General features: G+C 30.0%; 1 protein-coding gene across 3 annotated transcripts in view; it reads left to right on the top strand.

The window, feature by feature from the left end:
• The window catches only part of Kdm3 (Lysine demethylase 3), a 329,361-nt gene that overhangs the window by 62,211 nt on the left and 241,296 nt on the right, over positions 1-25,854 (top strand). For all 3 annotated transcript variants that reach the window (XM_088268253.1, XM_088268256.1, XM_088268255.1), the window contains exon 3: positions 5,782-5,889. In XM_088268253.1, coding sequence (XP_088124379.1) covers positions 5,782-5,889 — 108 coding nt within the window. The remainder of the gene's footprint in view (positions 1-5,781; positions 5,890-25,854) is intronic.

Genomic DNA, 25,854 nt, shown 5'->3' with positions numbered 1-25,854 from the left:
CAACAGCTGCTCTCCACAACCTATAATTTGAGGGCATTCATTTTCGAGAACATTTTTTCCTACTCAACGGCTTTTGCGTTACACCACTCGGAGACCGGTTTGTAATAAAACATTAATTTATTGTTTTCTTTGGTTGTTTTGGCCTCTGCCAGCCTGGTGTATAGTGGTACAAGAGCACACCAGTGTAAAGTCTGGCCGCAAGGTTACCCAGGACGTACGTGTCGGACAGACTTCTGATTTATTATCATATTCATGTATACACAGAATGTAATAAGATTTACGCTGACAGATCGATCAGGGTGAAGGCCATGAGGGGAATTGCTACGTAGTCTAGTATTTTCTTACATATTTCTTTTTATCACTTTATAAAAGAAATACCCCACAAAGCCTGTATTTTAGAGGTCTTAAAGTAGGATAGGTACTAAGGATAGAGAAGGTGGTTATGAAAAATACCCAAAAAAAAATATTGAAAATAATGTTTTCTTGAATTCAAACTGACGTCGCGTGTTCAATTCCTGTAAGTGCAAAATAAGTTCGAGAAAGATTTATTTTCAACTCGTCTGGGTGTTTGTGATGTATGTTTCATATTTATCTTACCTACCTTACTATCTTAACTGCAGACAAGCCTACAAAATTAAAAGCTTTGCGGGTTATTGCTTATTCCTTTAAAAAAATATTTTAAACTATATTTCGCTCACTCCTTTCAAGAACGTCATAAATCAAAAATCGTCCATTTTCAGTTGTGCATGTTTTCGGAATGCCCAGAAAATGTACTACATCCCAGCAAAAGAGGCATATTTTTATCTTAATATTTACCCGCTACAGGGCAGAAAGTGTTGTTTTTGCATTTTGAAGAAAAGGTATTGTTAAATTTTTTTAAAAATAAACTTGTTATTTTTTAAATGGAGAAAAAAACCTTCAGGTTTAACCTAAAAAGTTCTGTTGCACAGTAAAAAGTTCAATAAGTGGCCTGATATTTATTTTTAATAAATTGTATTATATTTTTAAACTTTAAAAACGTTCTCCTGAAAAATCAAGTTTTTTGATTTATGACGTTCTTGAAAGGAGTGAGCGATTTGTGATTGGTGGCATTCGAAAACTTCGCAGTCGAGAGTCTACCCAATTATTTTATTTACAAATAAAATACTTGAAAAATTAGGTTTATAAAACAATAAAATCTTACTTTAATATAAAGAGAATAAGTATACTATGAGTTAAATTTCATTATCGGATTACATTTCTTTTAAACCTATTATTTTCTTTGAAGAAAAATGTTAAGAGGCTTAAAAATATATGAAGAGTTTTGATAATAAAAATAATGAAATTTCAAAGTAATACATTACTGATTTATTATTTATTATTAAAACTAATAAAACTTTAATATTTACTGGTTAAAATCTATTTACCTGTATAATCTTTTTTTTATTTATTATTCTTACGCCTTCGCAAATGATAGAAAATAATCTTATGGTTGTATTTTGATTACGTTATATAATTTATTACATAACGACACATTTTTTGTTGTTTTCAATTTACATAGACGTATGGACACCAGATTTCAACGAAATTAGTGTGACAAGTCAAAACATATTTTTTTTCAACTCAGCTTTTTGACCGCGATGGTAGTGTCATCTGTTGAACGTAAGAGCAACACACGTAACATTGCCCATGGCGGGCAGCTTGCTTTTTTGATAAAAAAAAATACATTGTGTCATAAGCATTGTGAAATTCAACATATAGAAAATATGTGCTATTTATTTACCATTTAACCAAACTGAGTCACAGAATCGCGTAGCGGGTGGGTACAGCTAGTATACAATAATCATTTATTACCAAGTTTTTCAGTGTGTTTAAATAATCGTTTACGAATCCTGGTTTTATCCACTTAGGAGTTATTTTTTTCATTATTTTACTTTACACGCGTGTAACATTCACCATTCTACCCATGATTGACAACCACGCTGCTCAAATTTTTGTAATTCCTAGATAAATAATTATCGTTAGACGTTAGTTACCTAAGTTTGTTTCGATTTAAAATTTTGCTTAAATTATTTATTGAAAAAACAGATCAAGTTCCTTTTTCTGTTAGATCACTCGTGTAGTGCATGTTTGCTAACTTTTTTCATTTCTATCTTTTTTTGTTTTCTGTTAAAGTCATGTATTTGTAGTTTATATTAACACTTTCAATCTAATTTTATTTCTTATGCAAAAGAATTTAAAATAAAGAAAAAAAATCTCATGACACAGTACATACGAGTTTACAACAGCCATCTATGCTGAATTAAGAAAAGCTTTTATTTAGCAGAGAAAGCTCAGATTTGTGATCAAGTATTTGGACACTCAAAATATTCTGAATAAATAATTATTAAATATATCTTTTAATTAGATTTTTTGAGGTTCAATAAAATCTTTATTACACTACAATACATCATTTTTATATGGCTATTAGCAAATAACGAGCAGTGGACCACATAACATTTTGCAAGACCTTCTTACATTTTGCAGCGGTTCTGCTATAAATATTATCCGCTATTGTGGTTTCTTTTTTGTTACCTTGAGTTTTTTTCTACCAGAGAGAAGCAATCATTTTTCATCTACTCAAACGAATCATAGGAATAACAAATGGGTGTCTAACAAAGGGGTTCGATGTATATCGATACTAAAGGGTGATACTTTTTGGTATAAATTTAATATTTGCAGGGGGAACCATTTCATTCCTTTATTGGACCAAGGGAAATATTTCCTGAAAAATACTATTGCATATTTTTTTATTATAATTATGTTACCGCATTATGAAATTAAATTTGAACTATCCAAAGCGCATATTTAGTAATATTAAGTTCAAAACTTTTTGCCTGTGTCCAAATCCTTGTTCACAAATCTGGGTTTCTTCACTTGGGGGTTATTCATCGATATCTCAACATAGATGAGGAAGAATATGGAAGTCTTCAATACATATAATAATTATTTTTTGACATCTCATCAAAGATGAAGAAGAATATGGAAGTCTGGGTATTTACGACCGTCATAGGCTGGTTTAAGTGATCACTTTACACACGTGTAACATTCACCAATTCTACCCATTATTGACAACCACACTACTCAAATTCTTGGAAGTTCTATATATATGAACCAATTTAGAAACCTTGTTCATGAATCACTAAAACTTCACTAGAGACATCTATTGGTGAGATGTAAAGAAGCTTTTTACTAAGCAGAAACTCTTATATTAGTATGTGAGATCCGAATCCCGGATTATAATCACACACATGAGAAACGCCAGAAAATACCATTTTCATTTTTATTATTAAGCTTATAATTTGACCAGATAATTTATTTACAACATTTTGAGTGTGTCCAAATACTTGTTCACAAAATCTGGATTATCTCCAATTACAGGAGTTATTTTCATATTATTTTTTTTACATCTTTGATGAGATGTCAAAAAATAATATGAAAATAACTCCTGTAATTGGAGATAATCCAGATTTTGTGAACAAGTATTTGGACACACTCAAAATGTTGCATATAATAATAATTATAATATTTAAGTTTATATTGTAATATATTTATTATTTGTTGTTTTATAATATATTAGCTGTACTCAACTAGTTGCTGTGGCTTAATGTGTTGAAATGAAAAAAATGAAAACGAAGAGGAAAATATTTTAAAAAATTACTACGAAACAAAATTTCAATTGAAAACATTGAAAATGCTCACCGCCATTACCAATTTTTATATTTCTTGTTACTCTCTTACGCTCAACAGATGGAGCTGCCACTGCGGTGAAAAACGAGTGTCTATTTTAAAATTACTTGTCATTTGATACATTTTATTTATACATATCTTTGTGTCAAAATTTCAAAGCAATCGTCGTTCTGGAGATTTATGGTTTCGAAGAAACAAACATATACTTTATGTATTAATTGTTATATCAAATAAAGATTATTTGAGTCTACTAAGTTTTATTTTTTTGTTAAATAACTCATATAAATTTAAATTGTGACGATTCTTTCGCCTAGTTATGGAATTTTCAAAGCAATGTTTGAAAATGCGTTCGAAAATGCCATAACTAGGAGAAACAATTGTCACAATATTAATTTTTATGTGTTTTTAAACAATAAAACACAACTTAGTAGACTGAAAAAAATTGTGTTTGATTTAACAATTAATACATAAATTAAAATGGAGTTCTACAAATTAAACGCCAAATCAATACATAAACATGAAATTTTTATTGATATTTCAATTTCAATTTCAATTTTCAATTTTCAATTTCAATTTATTCAATAAAAAAATAATATATACATAACAAACAATATTCAAGGCGTATATATTAAAAGTAAGCAAGAAGACTTAAAGGTGTAGAAGAATCCCGCTTCGGAAAACTCTTTCGGACACATGGAACAGATCAATATCCAATGTGATATTGTTCAACATAGCGGTAGCTCTTCCTACAGGCATAACCATCGGCAGGTTGGTCCTGTGTATAGGAATGTGAAACAATCTATGCCGACGCTGTCTTAGGTAACTATCGGAAACATACAGACCAATGCTCCGGATAATTTCAGGATTATCGATCATACCGCGCAACAATCGATAAAAATGCGTAATCAAATACACATTCCTTCTAGTCTCTAAACTATTGTAGCCAAGCATACCCTGGAGAAACTGGGATATATGGTATATTTGGAGGTGCTAAAGCCTTTGTCAACTTTTTCAACCATATATTTGTTGAATTTGTATACCGGCATTATGAAGACGTCTACTTCCTCTTTAGAAAGCGTACGAGCCATTTATGTGTGTATTGTACGTATATGTGTATACGTGTATTGTACATTAGGATCCCAGTTAACGTAGTTTGGTTCTGGATCCATTGTATTACCCTTTGTGTAAGCATTGTTTAGTGACTTGGTACGATGTTTTAACTTCCAAGTTTCGCCAAACTTTTCAGATAACACAGCGAACATAATGCGAGCGAATTATAACAGCGATAAGTGTTAATTATCGACTTCGCGAATTCGCCAACGTAACATGAACACGTTTTGGTTATAATAATAATATTATTAACGATGTTAAGAGCGCCAATTAATAAACTGTTCTTGTGAATTGAGGGTCATGTATCTACAGATTCTTTGATGCACGAAAATCGTAATAATAACTCATTTTTCTATTTTTTTTAAGTTGCAAACTTATATACGTTAATTGATTCGGCAGTCACTTTGTGATGAAATCTATCCATTTTTAATTCAAGTTTTACTTACCTACAACATTTTGAGTGTGTCCAAATACTTGTTCACAAATCTGGATTATCTCCAATTATAGGAGTTATTTTTCATACTATTTTTTGACAACTCAACAAAGATGAAGAAGAATAGAGAAATAAGAAGTCTGGGTAATTGCAGGGCTTACGACCGTCATAGGCTGGTTTCAGTGAAAACTAAACATGTGTAACATTCACCCATGATTGACAACCACACTATTCAAATTCTTGGAATTTCTATATATATAATCCAATTTCGAAACATTGTTCTTGAATAACTAGAATATCACCTCATCAAATCAGAGACATCTATTGGTGAGATGAAAGAAGCATTTTATTGAGCATAAACTCTTTAATTTGTATGAGAGGTCCGAATCCCGGATTATTACAATTTCTTTTCTTTGTTTTAACAACGATATTTTTCGCAAGCATATTTCAAAGTTCTTAGTACTTCGAGTATCATATTTGTTACGTTGAAATTCATAATAAACAATTAAATGATTTATGTTTTTTTTCAGACTTTCGTCCCATTAAAATCGGTGGCTTTGGGTTTAAGAAGACCTGTGGAATTCTTGGTCGATCGCGAGTTGGTTTTCATCGATGAAACTGCTCTCGAACCTTTTGGGGTAAGTACTTTTATAATTTGTCATAAAACAATGTGTTTGATAAAAAGATCATAAATTTTAATGAGATTGAGTGGTCGCTAGATTTTATCTACGAAAAAATTGTTAGGATAGGTTCCTACTTTTGTGTTTGTCACAACGAATTCGTTACAAAGTTCATATCATTTTTTTTTTCACTCAAGCTCCGGCTTTTTTAGGGACTGAAGGTCCCGGGTTTTCTTCCCAGGAGATACAAAATACATAAGATTATGTTACCAAATTATTGATTTATTATCACCCTGAACACTTAAAGGTCAAGTCACATCACCTTGCCTTGTTGAGATTTATCATCATGTTAGCACTACATCGATTTTTAAAGTGCCCTATACGAAGAAAAAACTTTGCCTAACTATTTTTATTACTATTTTTTATCGTATAGTAAATACTTTTACTAATACAAGTGCCTTAGACGAAAAAAAAACTAAATGTTTTACATTTTTATCGTAAAGTAAATTCTATAAACAATACAAATACCTTAGACGAAAAAAGATATACGAGTATGCATTACATTTTTTATCGGATTGAAAATACTGTTATTAATACAAGTTTCTTAGACGAAAAAAGAACTCCGCCTAACTATATGTACTACATTTTTTTATGGAATAGTATATTAATAATAGTAGGTACTTATTAATATTACTTCTCTTTATTTCTTTTATTAAAACTTCTCTCTTAATATTTCTAAATAATCATTATAAAATAGCAGCCATTGTTGGCGGAGACGGAAAGTATGCAAATGAAAAATAATTTTATTTTTCCTTACTTAAAAGGATTCTTTATATTTGAAAAAGCTTCAACGAAAATATGATTACTTCTGAAAAATAATAATAACTTTATTTTAGTGCTTTACAAAAAATAATCTCGTAGAAAGGTCCAAAGATTTCCTGCCTCGTGGGATAAGAATTATATTTTGATAATAATGATAATAATAAAACCCTTATCCGCACCCCAATGGTGCATAGGGCACTGCGTCATATAAACGCAGTGTTATCTTTTTCGTTTACACATGAAGGAAAGGTGATCAGCCCTCCGCTTCAGGTACCAGTCCAGGGTAATATTGAATAAATATGACAGTGAAAAAATCACTAATATTTATTTTACCCCCCTTGAGAATCGAACCCGGGACCTCCAGAACGGTAGCCGAGCGTGCTGACCATTACACTACGGAGGCGGGACGATTATATTTTGAATTTTTTTTTATTATAAATTTGTTTTACAATTCTCTCTTCACTCACTCGTTCTACATGTCCAAACCATCTCAACGCACCTTTCACAATTGTATCGATAATGCTTATCTTAGATATGCATTCTTTCCTCATTTCACTAGCAGTGTGTTCAACTTACAAAAGCTAGTACGAGTACGATAATGCAGCTGGAAATTGCTGCTTTTCCCCTTTCCTCTTATACAGTACCTAATATTCCACATTCATCTCATTTCCTAAACAGTAGTAATTTCCTCCACCCTTAAATCCTTCCCTTACGTCATCCGCATCCCATCAAACATATTCTATTCCTATGTTCATGTATCAGGAGCGCAGGACTAGTCATCCTGCTTATCATTACTATATTATCATTATTAAATTTGACTCATTTTAAACCCTAGAAGGAATATAGTAATTGAATACACATTGTGTTACTGAAAGCACGAGAGCAAGAGGTACTTATAACATTCCCCATTACGGATAAGGGTTGGAAGATGTTAATATTATTTTATCGACAAGAGTAATAATTTTTATATTAAATGTTAAAATCTAACACTGATTTTTTAAGTCTACTAAGTTGTATTTTATTGTGAAAAACACATAAAAAATAACCAAAAAGAATTTTAAAAGGCCAAAACTAGGCGAAACAACTGTCACAATTTTTTATGTCTTTTTAACGATAAAACATAACTTAGTAGACCCAAAAATCAGTTATTGATTTCAACATTTACTATTAAAATTAAAATGGAGTTATAACATTTTGAGTGTGTCTGGTCTATCTCCAATCTGGATTATCTCCAATTATAGGAGTTATTTCTCATATTATTTTTGACATCTCATCAAAGATGAAGAAAAATATGGAAGTCTGGGCATTTACGAAAAAAAATATATGTAAAATGGAGTGTTACAAATTAAAGCCAAATAAGAATAATAGTCGATGAAATTTTTTTTTTAAACAAGTGATGCTTAGTAGACGGTAGTGTTTGTTGATATTACAGTTATTTTTTACTTTTTTATTTATCTATTGTAATATTACGAAAAGTCTCGTATTGTTTTTTCTTCTGTTATTATATGGATGATAACTTCCACTTAATATCATAAATAATCCAGCATCCTTTCTTGCTATTAAGTCTCTCATTTCCTCTTATTTTCGTCATCTTCATATTTTTTCCCGTTATATTTGTGCTTAATTCTTAGTAACCGTGCGAGATGCGTGTAATTATTAATTTTATTGCTTTTCTGAAATATAATAATAAATTCACTATGTACGTTTTTAACTGCTAAGGAGTTTCGTGTTTAATTATTCTCGCATGTCTGAATTTCGTGCATCTGCTAACCTGTTTTCATTTTTGGGTTATATAATGTTTTGCATTAATTGCTTCCTTGTGTCGTTTTTAATTGCTCATGAATGAAAGTTTAAAATTTAATAACAATCTTGAATCACATTTTTATCTTTCGTCTGGTAATAATAATTTAGAAAAATAATATTAAGGGATTACTCTATTTTTTGTTTCGACATTTACTTTGTGGTAAGACATGTTACTTTATTTATTGTTTCGGCATTAACTTTGTGGTAAGACATGTTACAATGATTAAAGAAAACACTTCGTTTTTTACCACTTGAGTTTTATTATAGACTACGTGTTTCAGAAGTTAAACTTCCATCATTCAGGTCTGTATAGTTATTATACAGACCTAAATGATGGAAGTTTAACTTCTGAAACATGTAGTCTATAATAAAACTCAAGTGGTAAAAAACGAAGTGTTTTCTTTAATCATTGAAGACATGTTACAATGATTAAGGCAACACTTGTTTTTATACCATTTCAGTTTATTAACTAACCTCCTCCCCTTAACTTACCCCTCTCCTTATTTATAGGACAGTTTTTTTCTTTTATATTTTAGTTATTATTCAGACCTGACGATGGAAGTTTAGCTTCCGAAACTAGTAGCCATTAATAAACTCAAGTGGTATAAAAACAAGTGCTTCCTTAATCACTGTAAGGGATTAGTCAACGAATCAATTTTCAAACCGTGTCATGCTTAAGGGGATTTTCGCAAAGACTGAACTCATTCACCGGCTAATCGTTGAAGATGTAACACGTCTTTCCATGCCCCGGTTTTTAAAATAATGTTTATTGGATACTTTTTGTTTTTTAGAAAATATGTAGGAAAAATATTTTTACATATCTTTTTAACTCCTTACTGTTTTCTTTTCAAAACTAAATAATTGTTTCCAAGAAAAAAAAATTTTTCAATGAAAAAAGAGATGTTTTTATAAAAAAATAAATTACGTAAAATGTTAGCCAGATTTAGAGAAAATCATGTTGCGACTTAACATGTGCTGGGCCTTAACAAACGTGTATTTTATTCCTTTGTCAATTTTAATTATAAAATCATTTTTCAACTTATTTATTATACCTTGTATCAACACATTATTGTCGGGCAGTTTTTTCATCAACCCCGACCCTAATTAGTATAATTATTAGGGTCGTTTACTAATCACAAGTAACATGATCACGAGTAATCGCATACCATATTCCGATCAGTACAATGTCTTTTGGCGTCTCGCTCTACAGTAAGTAATTAGAACGCTTATAAGCGTGTCCTGCTCTGTCATGGTATGTAAAAGGCGCTTTAAAGCGTTTCCTGCAAACAAGGTGTTAAGATCCTATTTAATTATACGGATTAGGGGTTTTGGGATTCGAACGAAGCAGAATTATATCATTATTATTTATTTTGTTTTTAAACCCTTATCCGCACCCCAATGGTGCATAGGGCACTGCATCATATAAACGTAGTGTGTTATCTTGATCGTTTACACATGAAGGAAAGGTGATCAGCCCTCCGCTTCAGTTACCAGTCCAGGGTAATATTGAATAAATATCAGAGTGAAAAAATCACTTATATTTATTTGACACCCCCTGGGAATCGAACCCGGGACCTCCAGAACGGTAGCCGAGCGTTCTGACCATTACACTACGGAGGCGGAATATCATAATTAACAAAGTGTTTTTCGTCAAATACAATTATAAACTTTGCATACTTTTACACGTCATCAATATTACACCCCAACTGCTTATAAAGAAAATTGGACATATTCCATTTTCCTTTTACGAACACAAGGCAGGGCGTATTTGTGTCGCTAATCGTTATTCATATGTATTAAGGATAACGAAAATAACTCGACACTGGTTAGAACACTCTTGAAGGGTAAAAAGCCACAAAAAGAAGGAGAATGAGAAAAAGAATAAGAAAAAAAAACGACAAATTAGTTTCCCTCTTTTTTGTCATGTTTTCGATCTAAATGTAAATAAATATTTTCTCAATGAGTTCCGAGAATGCTGGGCCTTAAAAATAGGTCCGTTATATCGTGGTTTCACTGTACTTCGCAATATAATAAGGGGCGTACTCCGCTCGATACTCGTGTATTATTGGTACACTTCTAAAATACCGGAGACAATATAAATTACAATAAGCCATCAAAACTTTAGTTTCATAAAACAAAGTTCTGAATTCTGTATCAACAAGGGCGGGCGGTGGCTTTCAAACAAATTAAATGACTTTCCTAACTTTCTATCTGTTGAACGAATAACTTTGTTTCGTGCGAGGGAGACAGGGTACACTAATATCGTCGTGCCTTTCCCTCTTTCTCTTGCGGTCAAAAAGTTAGTTTGCACTGGATTTATTACAGCCGGTTTTACTTTGGCAAACTAATAATCTTTGCTCTATTGTGTGATTAGATAACAATATGGCTGGAGTTTATTATTGTTCTCAGCGGGTGGGAACTATTTCATTTAAATATCGATCGTATTGATTTATTGCCTTTCAAGCGGACTATTTATGAAGATTAATAATGCTTACGGTTAAGTCATTTTTAATAACGTAAACACGACTCGAACGTTACAAATGTTTTTATTCCGGTTTTTCCTACATTATTTCTTATACCTTTGGATTATGTTGTAATAGTACAATAATATGAATTCACTATGTAAATGTTAAAAATAAACTTCCTTCTCCATGTTAACGCCTTAACTACGCAATGGTTTTTTTTTCAAACTGCACTCTCAATCCCAGCCTAGGATCTTCTTTTGTGTGTTTTTTGTACTAGTTATTATTTGCCGACTTTTCTCCAAACTTTAAATCAGAAACATATTTTTCTTGTTTTTTTTATTAGTTTTACTCGTACATTGTGGTTGATTTTTTTCATACAGATTACTTTAATATTTAAACAAAATTGTATGACAACTTTTTAAATTTAATAATTGAAACACGATTGGTTTCGAGAACTATAGATATTCTCATCAACAGGTGAAAATACAAATTATTGTGTATTTTAGCCTGCCGATAAGAACATCTGTAGTTCTCAAAACTAGTCGTGTTCACATTAATAAAGTCAAAAGTGGTCTTACACATTTAAAAAAATATTTCAGACATGCCAAAAAAATTGCATTCAGTTTGTTATATTACTATTTTTTCTTTGTTTTTGTAAAGATTGTTATACTTTATGGTCTGGGTGTTTGTGGTGTATTTTTCACATCTACCTTCCCTATCCTTACTATCCTACCTCCAGACAAGCCTCTAATAGAGGCTTTGCGGGTTATTCCTTGAAAAAATTAAATATATGCATATATATATATATATATATATATATATATATATATATATATATATATATATATATATATATATATATATATATATATATATATATATATATATATATATATATATATATATATATATATATATATATATATATATATTTATTTACGTGTACTTTATTTTCTTGAATGTTTTTCGCAGATACTTTGTGGCACATTTTATAAACTTTATAAAATAAAACAACTTTGTTTTAACCACTTTTTCTTGGTACACTTTTTCCAACCGGTTTCGACAAGAACCTTGTCATCATAGGGGTTTATGTACTCCTTCTAAAACATTGAAATACTCATAGTTAGGTTATAGTCTGTACTAAATTTGTTTATTTCACAGAGATTGCTATAAGTTTGTTATATTACTATTTTTCCTTTGTTTTGGTGACGAATGTTATACTACAGTCATAATAGAGTTGGGAGTATTATGTTTGTTTATTTCACAGAGATTACTTTGAGTTTGTTATATGACCGAATAATACCCAAGAGGATGCGACGAAACCTTACAAAGTTGGGAGTTACACATATTTATGTAACCTTTATTAAATGCCACCGTTGTTGACAGATAATACTTCTTCCGCCCCCGCATTACGACCCTCTCCCCCAACCCCGTCTTGAAAGATATTGATGCATTCTTTCGCAAGGTAACCCTTGTAGGAGAATGTCTGTTAGAGTAAATAATAAACCATGCTACAATGAGTACCTACGCCAACACGATATTTCTTTATTTTGTTATATTATTTATTTATTTAAACTTCATGTGCAGAAAATAAATAAGTACATTGGCGGGCTAATTGCTAAAAAAGCAATATTTTCCAAACGACCAAAAACAGACGAGTGATATTGGTCAAAACGTTTGATACCATATAACGCTGTTTGCCACCAAGGGGTAAATAGTACTTACATAAATTACAAATTTAAACATAAATTACAGGTTGATGATAATAAAAAAGGCATAGGGACAAGGGAGTTTAGGGAAGGAGGTTAGAAAACTATTGGAGGAGGTACTCAATATTACAAGCTATACCCGGCCAAATATAAAAGAAAAACAAATAAAAAGCGCACATTTCTTACTGATCTTTTCCTCAACGTATATTATTGACTTGATCTTGAAAACTACTTTTTAAAAATTTATTTAATATGGTTACAAGAGTTTTTTTAATAATTTATTTAATTTTCCAGACATTTCTCCTTCACAATCTTAAAATAAATTCTGCTATTCTCTCCAATGAAGAGACTAAGCTCTTGTGTTTGTAGAGTGACTTGAACTTATTATTTATTTTTTGTTTTTGTGAGAGAAATAATTTATTTTAATTATTATTATTTATTGTGTTTTTTTTTAAATTAACATGTGTATAAGTTATTTTATTTATTTTGTAGCATTTAAAGGTCTTCAGTGATTTTTTTATATCTGTAGTAAGAGTTCTTTTGGAAATGTTTGGTATTGCATCTCGAAAATGAACTTTTCTTTAGATTCAAGTAATTTTCACCCTCAAATATTTTCAACTTATTTGTGATATTTACCTTTTTGTCAGTTAATAAAACATTAGAATATCACTTTAAATTCAATTTTGATCAGAATTCAATGAATTATAGGTATAATTCTTCCCGAATTATTTTGCATACTAAAAGACCTGGAAAAACGTGATTTTCAATTTTTATTGAACTTATAATTTGACCAGTTTTAACAATATTTTGAACGTGTATGAGTTCTCTTCAGTGGACAAATTCAAATTTGTAAACAAAGATTTGGACACACTCAAAGTACTATAATTTGAACATATTTATAGTATTTACCCACATATCTAATTAATTACGTCTAAATGTCATGAGATGTTGCAGAAATATACCCATAATCTTTTGTAACCCATACTGTGTATGGGTTTGAATGTTTTTTATGTCCCTCTATATTGAGCACTATTTTTCATGCTCCGTTTTGATAAAAATGTGTTTTTTTTTATTTATTTAAAACCTCTAGCAGTCAGATGTGGTGCAAGTACATAAGGATTGATCTCCTGGTTATAATTGACTCGACCATTTTTTACATATTTAAATAATTTATCATACTCCGCGGTCACGGTACTAGTAGATAAGTCTTATCGCCGACTTTCATCCAGAAAAACGATTCCAAAAAATCAACCATGGTGACTTTTACATTATTTTCAATTACAATGTAATTAAAAGATAACCAAATCATATCTATCTACTGTAGATAAGAAAAAGCCAGAATAAAGTAGATAAGATTTTATCATTAATTTTAAAATTGATATTGTTTATTTATTTAGTAATGAATTTAAATTTATAAGCAGATATAAAAAATAAATAGTTTGTATAAATATGATTAATGTGTTATACTTTCAATTTTTCATCCATTTCATTAGCACTTTTCCAATGAAAATAATGTAAATTCACCTATTATATAAATATTTCATAATACAAATACATAATTACAAATTGCATTCAAGTGCCCTCGCTGAATTATCCCGTGCCGAGGGCATAATTTAAAATGACGAATTAAGTATTTCAATTGTTTACTTTTGGGATTTGGGAAGTCAAAATAATATATATTTTCTCGAATGTTCTCTGCTGATTCTTTGTGGCACATTTTATAAACTTTGTAAAATAAAGGTCAATCTATGTTTTAACCTCTCTTATTTTTTATATTTTTTTCCAATCGGGTTCGATAAGACTTCGTACAAATGCATCCCTTAATATGAGTTTTATTTTAAAATATATGTTTGTTTATTTATTTATTTTACAAAAAGTGACAAAAACATAAAAATGATAATTTGGAGTGAACGGGTTAACTATGTACCAACGAATTTATTTTAGCTTTTGTAATATTATTACAAGTACTAGTAATGATAAAATAACAAGTAATAATTCCTAGCACAATAGTAAAAAAACACATAGTTTAAAAAATATAGCGTTCTTATTTTCTATTGCTAAATCCATGTTTATTACTTAAAATTCCTCCCACAATGTATGGCAAACAAAACAAAAGCTTTATTCGGAATATTAAAATAAAAATAGTCTTCCAGTGACCCTGTTAAGGATACCGCTAGTTGTCTGCAAGTGAATTAGCTGAAGTCCTTGTATTGATTTCCTCCTCTAGGGTCGTCTCCTGTCCCTCTCCTCCCGGGGCCCTCCCGGCTGGCTCTGTCTCTTTTCTCCCTCACAAATAAGTAAATGTGCGGCTCTTTGTGTGAAATGTTCCGACCTGCATTTGTGTTCTGTTTTCCTGGGAACTGTTTGCGCATGTACGCCGGACTCATGAAAGGAATATTGTGATATAATATTATTAGAAAGGAGATAATTGGAAAGGGGTAGGTTTTTGCGCGCTTTATAGACCCCTTCTACTTTTTGTTAAGTTTATTTTTAGTTATATCCGGGTATTAAGATTACTGAGAGACATAGAAGGAAAATAGGGGTGAAGAGACTACGTCCTTTTTAAGGAGATTTGATAATATCTTAATATATTATCAAATATCCAACCAGTATCTAATATACGGTATTTTTGTTTTTTTGCAGATACCCACCAAGCCACCTTGTGTCTTGTCGGTATCCCACGGTAATTCGCAAGATTATTCTATGGCGTTTGCAAACGAGAAGCGATGTACATTATCCTTTAAAAAACGCAAAGCCTCTATTATGTTTGACTAGATTATTAATCTAACAACAATCCAGGATTCGGACATAACATACAAATGAAAGACTATCTGCTCAATAAAAAGCTTCTTTCATCTCACCAATTGATGTCTCTACTCTCCTCTATCGATTCTCAGCGTCAACACAATTGATGGGAAATTTTCATTCGACATTCGTCTATACGTTAAAACAATGTTGATGCTGGGATTTCGTAGACACAGATTATTTACCATGATCAAACTTTTATTATTATTTTTAAAAATATGTATAAATAATGTACAATACTTGGATTTATTTATAGTTATGCTTGTTTATGGATATCATGTCTGATGAAAATGCTGTACTTATATCGGTAAACGATGAATCCGCGGATAAAATGATGACCACGACCATGCCTGAAGATCGTGATTCGCTTATAATCATCTTGGTATAGCCATGAATAAACAATTCATTTGGTGAAATGGTTTTGAATTTCAGTCTTGTTTGTTGTCGAGTTATTTGACTACGTGGTATGGATTATGTTAAGTATTTTGAATGACCATAGATTGAGGACTTTATTCCATTATTATCATTTTTATTGTTATAAATATATAAATACATATCTGTAATTATTGGTCATGGATGCTGCAACGAATTAAAAAAATTGTTTACTTCTATAGGCGGGTAAAACTACGCAAAGTTATCCTAATCATTTGCATGGAAAGTACATTATGTATTAGTTTTTTCTCTCGTATCTAACCAGGTAGGTTCATAATTGCATATAATATTTCAGTAAAACTCCTTAATTTTTATCTAAACCAATTAATTATTTAATCTCCTTGAACATAAATTGTGAAAAATCTGTTTAAAATATACCTAGAGTGGAAGTTTCATGGGTAATATGAGTAAAATAGTATTTATTTTATTTTTATTTTATTTTATTTTAGAATTTTAGAAAGCCCTCATAATGTTAAAATGTAGCTTAAATGTATTTTATACAAATGTTATTCTTTATTATTTTTTGAGACCATTATTACTTCTACGTATATACTTTTCGCACATAATAAATAAAAGAATTTCATGGTTAATAATAAAAGAGATCCGTCTTTGTAAAGTATTTGTGTTTTATAATGGGTAGAATTGGTGAATGTTGCACATGTGTAATGTGATCACTTAAACCTTAATCCCCTGACTTCCATATTCTTCTTCACCTTTGATGAGATGTCAAAAATATTTGTGTTGGACTAGTTTTGTCTTGTATTATTTCAACGATTTGGCAGTACAATTTATGTTTCTTTGAGACCTCTTGATTCGGCTTAATGCTCGGGACAGTAAATTCAATATATTAATTAAAAATGAATTTATTAGTTAAATGATTGTTTTTCTCGGTAGATATAATACATCTACCTTTCTCTCGCGCGTGATGTCCCGGAATCGGCTCGCGACTGGTCGGGATTAATAAAAATGCTTTTAAACTTTTCTTTTATTCGCTTATATGTAACTTTGCTTACGCGTAATGAATTAATTCATGCTTATTACTAATAAAATAATACATTTAATCAATGCAGTACCCATATATCTTAGATAAGAAAAAAAACAATTCACTTGTCAAAACAACAAACATTTTTTCATATAAATATAATTTTTTGATAATTTTTTGCTTATCCTGAAAGGCGGGTGATCGGATACGACATATCTTTTAATTTTTATAAATTAAATTTATACTAATCTATGAAAAATTTTGGCATATCGAATTGATAGCATCATTCGGTACTTATCTTCCAAAGTTACGCACCGATTGCTTTGATTTTTTTACTATTAAAAACATGTTTTTTTTACCGCAATGTAAGCCTCATCTCTTAAACATAATACAGAATATTGTTCATGGCGGACAGTGTGATTCTTGACAGCTGCTGAAATATTTTGTACCCACAAAATTTGTACAATTCAACATGTTATGAAATATATAGATAGGTGTTATTTCTCCTCTATTTCATTGCCAAGTGACCAGACTGAGCCATAGCATCGCGCGGCTGTGTACAGCTGGATTGTTATATGATTTGATAAACGTGTATTCAAATTATATTATCTTAATCATTCTCGTAAATATTTACAATATTTAGTTCCTAATACTTCATAGAAAATTAATACCGATATAATATTCATAATCGCGATGAATTTTAATTATTATTTCATCTTTGACTAACAAACAACATCTGACGACGTTTCTGAATTTCGTACCCTTACTTATTCGTACATGTACATTTTGTGCTTAATAATAATTCCCGTTTATACAAAGCAACCCCTTTTAATTCCCAGGGGTGGAATAATAATAAATTATTACATTTTGAGGTAGAATTTTCCATTCTTCTCCCCGAAACGAAGGTCAAGCTCCAACAAAATGAGAAAAGTGTTTTCGGAATATTGTTTTTAAACAATCTGAAATATTTTAACCCCGGGTTTTAAGTGAAGGACATTGGTACCATAAACCAAGCTAGGACACAAAATTCCGAATCCTCTTCTAGTGGAACGGAAGGCCTGTTGACAGCAGTCAACGGTCCGGCTTCTCTTGAGGAGTTTTACGTGGTTTTCTCCCAGCAATGAGCAAATGCTGAGAAGTGCCTGATTTGCCCACACTATTTTATACTTCCTGTTCCCAACACTGATTAAAATAAAATATGGACGTAGCTACAAGAAATAAAAGTTCACTTATTGATCTATAAAGGCAACTTCCATGCCTTTTTTATAAATATATATATATATATATATATATATATATATATATATATATATATATATATATATATATATATATATATATATATATATATATATATATATATATATATATATATATATATATATATATATATATATATATATATATATATATATATATATATATATATATATATATATATATAAACATATATATATATATATATATATATATATACATATATATATATATTCAAACCCTTATCCGCACCCAATGGTGCATAGGGCACTGCATCATATAAACGCAGTGTTATCTTGATCGTTAACACATGAAGAAAAGGTGATCAGCCCTCCGCTTCAGGTACCAGTCCAGGGTAAAATTGAATAATTATTAGATTGAAAAAATCACACACATTTATAAGATCCCCCCCCCCCCTGGGAATCGAACCAACGAACGCATTTATGTCGCAACTACAATTTATTTGGTTAATGTTATTCACCGCTAGCCACCAAAATAATTATGTTAATATAACCTTTCGGCAAATGATCGACTCGAACTGAATTCAAAATTCAGGCAGAATAAAACTAAAATAAAAGGAACACGTGTCTCAGTTGTGTTATATCGTACAAACCCTCTTAACATAATATTTACATACATCACATAAGAATTCCGCGACGGTCGCATAAAGAGTTTGCGAATAAAAAGACGTTATAAATTCGAAACGGTTCGCTTCCGATCGTCGTTTCTGATGGCGGCTCTAGGTGATTTACGCAACGAGTTATATCTTCTATATTCCATATCGTTAAAAATTAATGTATACGAGAATTTATTACTTAAAAACCCATAAATATAGAAGGCATATTATTTACATATATATTTAAGGGTTAACTCAAAGCTTTCCTTAAAATAGGAGACGCTCAACAGATAACACTGCCATCGTGGTCAAAAAGCTGTGTTAAAAATATATATGTTTACTAACATATTTTACTTGTCACACAAATATCGGTGAAATCAGGTGTCCATACGTCAATGTAAATTGACAATAACAAAAAATGTGTCGCAATAAATTAAATACCATAATCAAAATACCAACAAAACTTCATTTTCTATCAATTCCGATGGAGTAACTGGAATAATGAATTAAAATAGATTACACAGGTAAAAAGATTTTGACGAGTAAATATTAATGAGCTCTTCAACTTTATATGAACTATATATATATATATATATATATATATATATATATATATATATATATATATATATATATATATATATATATATATATATATATAATGCAAATTTTCAAAAAAGTTCAAAAGCTTAGGTCTTCTAAAATTTCAAATTTTACACAACGTCACATCCAAATACGCGCGTATTTTTATGTTTTTCTCTCATTTCCATCAGCCAGACTGATCCTCAGCAACGCGTGGCCGTGTACGGCTAGTCACTAATCAATTAAAGTTCAATGTTTGATGAAAAATTTGCAAATGGATTGATTGCATTTCGGGGGGATAATCTCAACGAGTTTGTTCTCGATCTATGTATATTCTTGGGATGCTTCTCGGTTTTCATGAATAAATCTTCTTTTACAATTTCTTTCTTCTCCACCCTATTCTCATTTCGCCCCTCCGTTCTTCGTGAGCCTATTTTTGTGGAAGTTTCGGTGCGAGATAAAATGGTCATTATTCTTTCATGCGTATTGATTTTATTCCCTCCGAATGAATTTCTGCTTTGCAACTAGAATCTGATTCAAACTATGTACTCTTTATCAAAGTCGCGTGATCAAAAAGTAATCCCCTGTATCTAATACGGCATGCCAATTTCCACTCAAACAGAGGATTATGAGATTTTTATTTTATTTATTAAATCTCCACTTACAACAACAAGCAAACTACATAATAACGTCTTCTTCTTCTTCCTCTTCTTTTTCTAGATCCTAAGGATCTGTTTTTGCCTCTCGCTTGTAGCTCTTGGGATGTTGACTCCCAGCTTTCTTTCCACCTTCGAGGTCTGCCTGGGGGTCATAATAACGTAATAACGATAAATGAAGGATGTAAAAGATTTAAAAAAAAGAAAACAATAATAACATTGGCTAACAATGATTCTGATGCTGAAATTTTCACTGATTTGGACTAAGTTAATCGTTCTTATTCAAAGTCTATATGGTGACAAGCTTGTATCACGTCAAGTTTCGATGTTACAGTCATATTATTGTTTGTATGGACCCCATACTTTGAAACCGCAATAGTAGTTGGTATCTATGTTTTAGTCTAAGGTCTAAGGGATTTTTAAAAAGTATTGATAATTATGGAGTAACAGTGGAAATATATTAACTTATTAATATTGAACACGAAAGCATTATATGTTTATATATATTTACATATAAATAATAAGATTAACTTCAGTCAATATCAGAATTAAAAATATCCATAACTAAAAAAACTGACGTGCTACATTTTTTTGCGTTCGTTTTTTAATTCAGCAATGCAAATTGCATAAAGATCAGGTATTTTCATGCCGGTTCCAAAAAAAAGTTGTGATTTGTTGGCCAGTGTAATTAAGGAAAATAAAAAATAAACTATTCGGTTTCCGTGAATTGAATCACATTTTAAAAAAAAACAATTTATTTGCTATTTTTTCATCCCTTTCGATAAACACATATATATACTTGTATTGAAAATATTTTACTATCCCAACATTACTTTAAAAGTTGTAAATGGCTGTGTACGAACTTAATCCTGTCAAGTATCTTTAAAAAGTTTAATACGGAATAACTTTTACAAAATATAAACCAAAGTGTTGATCGTTAGCGACCGCAATAACCTTCAAACATTCTCCCCTCTAAACTAAAACTCTTAAGGTTTAAACTTTGAACGAATACTTCTGCGTAACCTTTTTAAATCATTCCGTCCTTAATCTGTTCAATATTATTTTAAACATTATATGTGAATTATAAAAGATTATTATAGAATAAACTTTTACTGTTGTTTCTTCAATTACAAACCAACACATTGTTTATTTTAGTATTTCATACCCACTTAATTACAAAGAAAAATATTACCACGTTATATATATATATATATATATATATATATATATATATATATATATATATATATATATATATATATATATATATGTGTGTAATAAAATAACTAGGTACCTACCTATACATTTTATTAAGTACTTACAAAAAGTACCTACATAAAACAGTTCTACCACCAGATGCCGCATGCGTCGCTCAGAAGAAAACAAAAGACTTCCGATAATATTATTAACTGTCAGAATCAGATAGATAGATAGATAGATAGATAGATATAAAAATTATTATAAAGATAAATTAAGAATAAACTTTAATTACAAAGCAACACATTGTTTATTTTATTATTATACACCCACTTTACATATTATTTACACGCAATTTACAAAAGAAAAATATTACCACGTTATAAAACGACAATAAAAGTTAATTGGAAATGGATTATGAAACATTAGATGTATTAAAACAATTACTACAATATGTTCGGAGTGAGAGAGAAAAATTAGAAGATGATCAAAGAAAACGATTAGAAGATAATCAAAGAAGACGTGGAAATTTAAGAACTAGTGATAAAATAAAAAATAAAAATCATGTGAAAAAAATTTCTACAAAATATAAAATAAAATATACTCCAGAAAAGAAGAATTTCGAAGCAGATTGTGTGAGCAGGAATCCAGTATTAGAATCGAAGGAAAATGCAAATGAACAATTAAAAGTTGTAAATTTGGTTAAATTAGAAGATATTTTAAAAGATCAGAATAAAAATGAAGACATACAAATAACACAGAAACAGTGCTTGAAGAATGAAAATAAAAATAAAGTAGAAAAAAATACTACAAAATATAAAATAAAATATACTGCAGAAAAGAAGAATTTAGAAACAGATTGTCTAAAAAGGAATCCAGTATTAGAATCGAAGGAAAATGCAGATGAACAATTAAAAGTTGTTAATTTGGTTAAATTAGAAGATATTTTCAAAGATCACAATAAAAATGAAGACATACAAATAACACAGAAACAGTGCTTGAAGAATGAAAATAATAATAAAGTAGAAAAAACTTCTACGAAAGATGAAATAAAATATACTCCAGGAAAGAAGAATTTAGAAGTAGATTGTCTAAGCCGGAATCCAGTTTAAGAATCGAATAAAAATGCAGATGAACAATTAAAAGTTGTACATTTGGTTATATTAGAAGATACTTTAAGAGATCTGAATAAAAATGAAGGAATTCAAAAGAAAAAAACAAATGGATTGAGAATAACTGTGTCTACTTTAAAAGGGTCAAGAAGAAAAAAAAAATACAAAAAAAAAGAAAAAAAAGAACGAAAAAAAAGGAAGAAAGAAAAAAAAAACAAGAAAAAAAAAAAGAAGGAAAAAAGAAAGAAAAAAAAAAAAAAAAAACTTTATCATATCACTAAACTTATACCAGTCCCTTCACTACAAGAAGATGATCCGGAGGACGAGTGAAAATTTTACTATGAATTTTCATCCCCAAGGGGGGAGATGTAATAAAATAACTAGGTACCTACCTATACATTTTATTAAGTACTTACAAAAAGTACCTACATAAAACAGTTCTACCACCAGATGCCGCATGCGTCGCTCAGAAGAAAACAAAAGACTTCCGATAATATTATTAACTGTCAGAATCAGATAGATAGATAGATAGATAGATATAAAAATTATTATAAAGATAAATTAAGAATAAACTTTAATTACAAAGCAACACATTGTTTATTTTATTATTACACACCCACTTTACATATTATTTACACGCAATTTACAAAAGAAAAATATTACCACGTTATATATATATATATATATATATATATATATATATATATATATATATATATATATATATATGTATATATATATATATATATATATATATATATATATATATATATATATATATATAAATATATATATATATATATATATATATTCCTCCTGCTCCTCCTTTACATACTCTTTCTATATCTGAAGAGGACAAGGTGCTTGTCGTAACCGGTTGGAAAAAAGGACCAAAAATAAAAGCAACGTAGTTTGAAACAGTAAGAGTGAGATGATCTTTTGAAAAAACTGAAGACGCATTTATTTGCTTAATCATTTTCACTATCTCCTTTTCCCCAATTCAATCCCAGTGACGCGCATTTCAGTAATTTTTTTAAAGAAAATGGCGCTATATAAATTAGCCTAATTTATTATTATTATTTGTAATTAGTACGATAGCTATCAGAAAGGCGACGGGTAATATGATGTTTAAATAATGGGTGTTTGAAAACTAAATTACTTGTTAAAAGTTGATTATAAGATGTTTTAGTTATTATCTCCCACAGTAGCTGGCAGTGAAGTCCTGGAAGTTTACTCGCAAAGTGGAAACTTTAATCCTTTAAACTTTAGTGTAACTGTTATGCTTCCTTTTTCTTGGTTACTTTGAAAATTTTCTCGGAATTGAAAATTGTGCCATGTTCACGAAACTCCTCAAGGACTTTTAAAGTCCTCAAACACGTAGAAAATGTATTTTCGTATATTTTTTACGAGCATTTGTTTTATTTTGTTTTAACTTTGAAATGTTCAATAAGTTAAGTAATTTAGGAATATACTTCTTATTTAAGTTGAAAAAATACTTTTTATAATATTCTCAATATTATTAATATTTAAAGCATTTACTTTGTGGTTAGTCATTTTTACTTATTTTTTATTACATAAATGTTAATAATATTAGTAAATAACCACTCACCGAGATTTTTATGTCTACCGGTTTCGAGACGTACCCGTCTCTTCGTCAGGACAATCACTAACACAGCATGCAAACCATACTACCCTTCACCACCATAGCACCATTTACACACTCAAAACTACACAAAATGTCTAACACATGCGATTTTTGGTCGACTCGAAGACCAACATGCACTATAGTTTTCAATACAGACATGCGTTACGAGCCGAGGTTAAACAAGCAATAGAATTTGACCTATAAACGAATCAACTTATATACTCGTAGGATGAAAGGAGTGGGCGGGGTTCGAATTGGATACTGACGAATCGTGCTTAACCGATGTCGAATCAAACAATGGACTATAAGTAAAATTTATTCGGTTATAATTAGAGGAATATTATTTTTGAGTGCTTTCCTAATATAAAAAATCTCCATACTATTTATTTAGTTTTAAGCCTTTATTATTAGTGTTTTTCATAAAATTATTTTTATAATATTATAAAATTATACTTTTTATAAAATTATTTCTTGACTCGTTGATATGCGTTAAATGGATATAAAAATTAACTAAAATAACTAATCATTCTTTATTCTCCTTCTTGGCTCCATTCCAGCTCATCGTCTTTCTAGACTGTTGGGGTCAGCTCTCTTCGTCCTCAGGTTGTTGGTCCTTCAATAATGGACAACGTCACCTAGGCCATGCATTCTAATTATGCTATTTTTCTGTAGCATCCATGAATTCTTTGGTCTTCTTCAGATGTTTTTCGAGGAAGATCTATAACAAATTATTAAATTCTGTGTGCGTTTAATTGCTTTAAAAAATTACTGAAATAACTTATTATAAAGTTATAATTAAAATGTAACCTTGTTTCAAAATCACTATAAATATTTTATTATAATTTAATTGCAATGTCTACCGGTTTCGAAGCTAACCGCTTCTTTATCAAGACTGATTAATACTTGATAAAGAAGCTTCTTTATCAAAACTGTAGTTGATGATACAGTCTTGACAAAGAAGCGGTTAGCTTCGAAACCGGTAGACATTATAATTAAGTTATAATAAAATATCATAGCGATTTAAAAAAAAGGTACATTATAATTATAAAATGGAAAATCACAACGTTAGTGCTTTAAATCAAAATTATATTATAAAGTTATTCCTTTATTCCTGAATACATAAAAAAGAGCAATAGTATCATAAACATAATTAGCTTTTTTTACTTACTTTTTTTTGGGGTTCCAGGTTGAATTTCTAGTTGTTTTAATAAGTCCGCCTCCGTAGTGTAATGGTCAGTACGCTCGGCTCTGAAGGTCCCAGGTTCGATTCCCAGGGGGGTCAAATATTTTTAAGTGATTTTTTCTCTCTTATATTTCGGTAGTGTAAAGGCAAAGGGATATATCTGTCTCAGACCAAATTTTAAAGGAGAGCAAAAACAAACTTGTTAAATAAAATATTTTGTTCGGATGGCATATGTACATATCTTAATAAAACTAAATAAGTATTGCAACTACAGCTATATCCTTTTGCTAGATTATGGAATACACTATTTTAGACATTTTGTGGAACAAACTTAGAAAATGTAAAATTTTACAGATATATGGTACCCCTTAGCCATTTATTCGATATTACACTACCGATTTATTCAATATTATCCTGGACTAATACCTGAAGCGGAGGGCTGATCACATTTCCTTCGTGTGTTAACGATCAAGATAACACTGTGTTTATATAATGCAGTGCCCTATGCACCATTGGGTGCAGATAAGGGTTTGAATGTATTGAATTTAATAAAAATCTTCTTCGTATGTATTACTTGCACTAATATTACGCAACGAATGTTACCGGAAGAGAATTAGCTTGAGGTCAAAGACATTGATTTATTACAGCCAAAGTAAGAAATTTTCATGAAATATTGAATTCGATTGAAGAAAAGTGATATATAGATACCCTGAGATT

The sequence above is a fragment of the Brachycentrus maculatus genome, unplaced genomic scaffold (genome assembly GCF_059751285.1).
Source record: "Brachycentrus maculatus isolate JH-2025_06_01 unplaced genomic scaffold, ASM5975128v1 h1tg000315l, whole genome shotgun sequence".
NCBI classification, from domain to species: Eukaryota; Metazoa; Arthropoda; class Insecta; order Trichoptera; family Brachycentridae; genus Brachycentrus; species Brachycentrus maculatus.
This window is presented reverse-complemented; position numbering and strand designations above follow the sequence as displayed.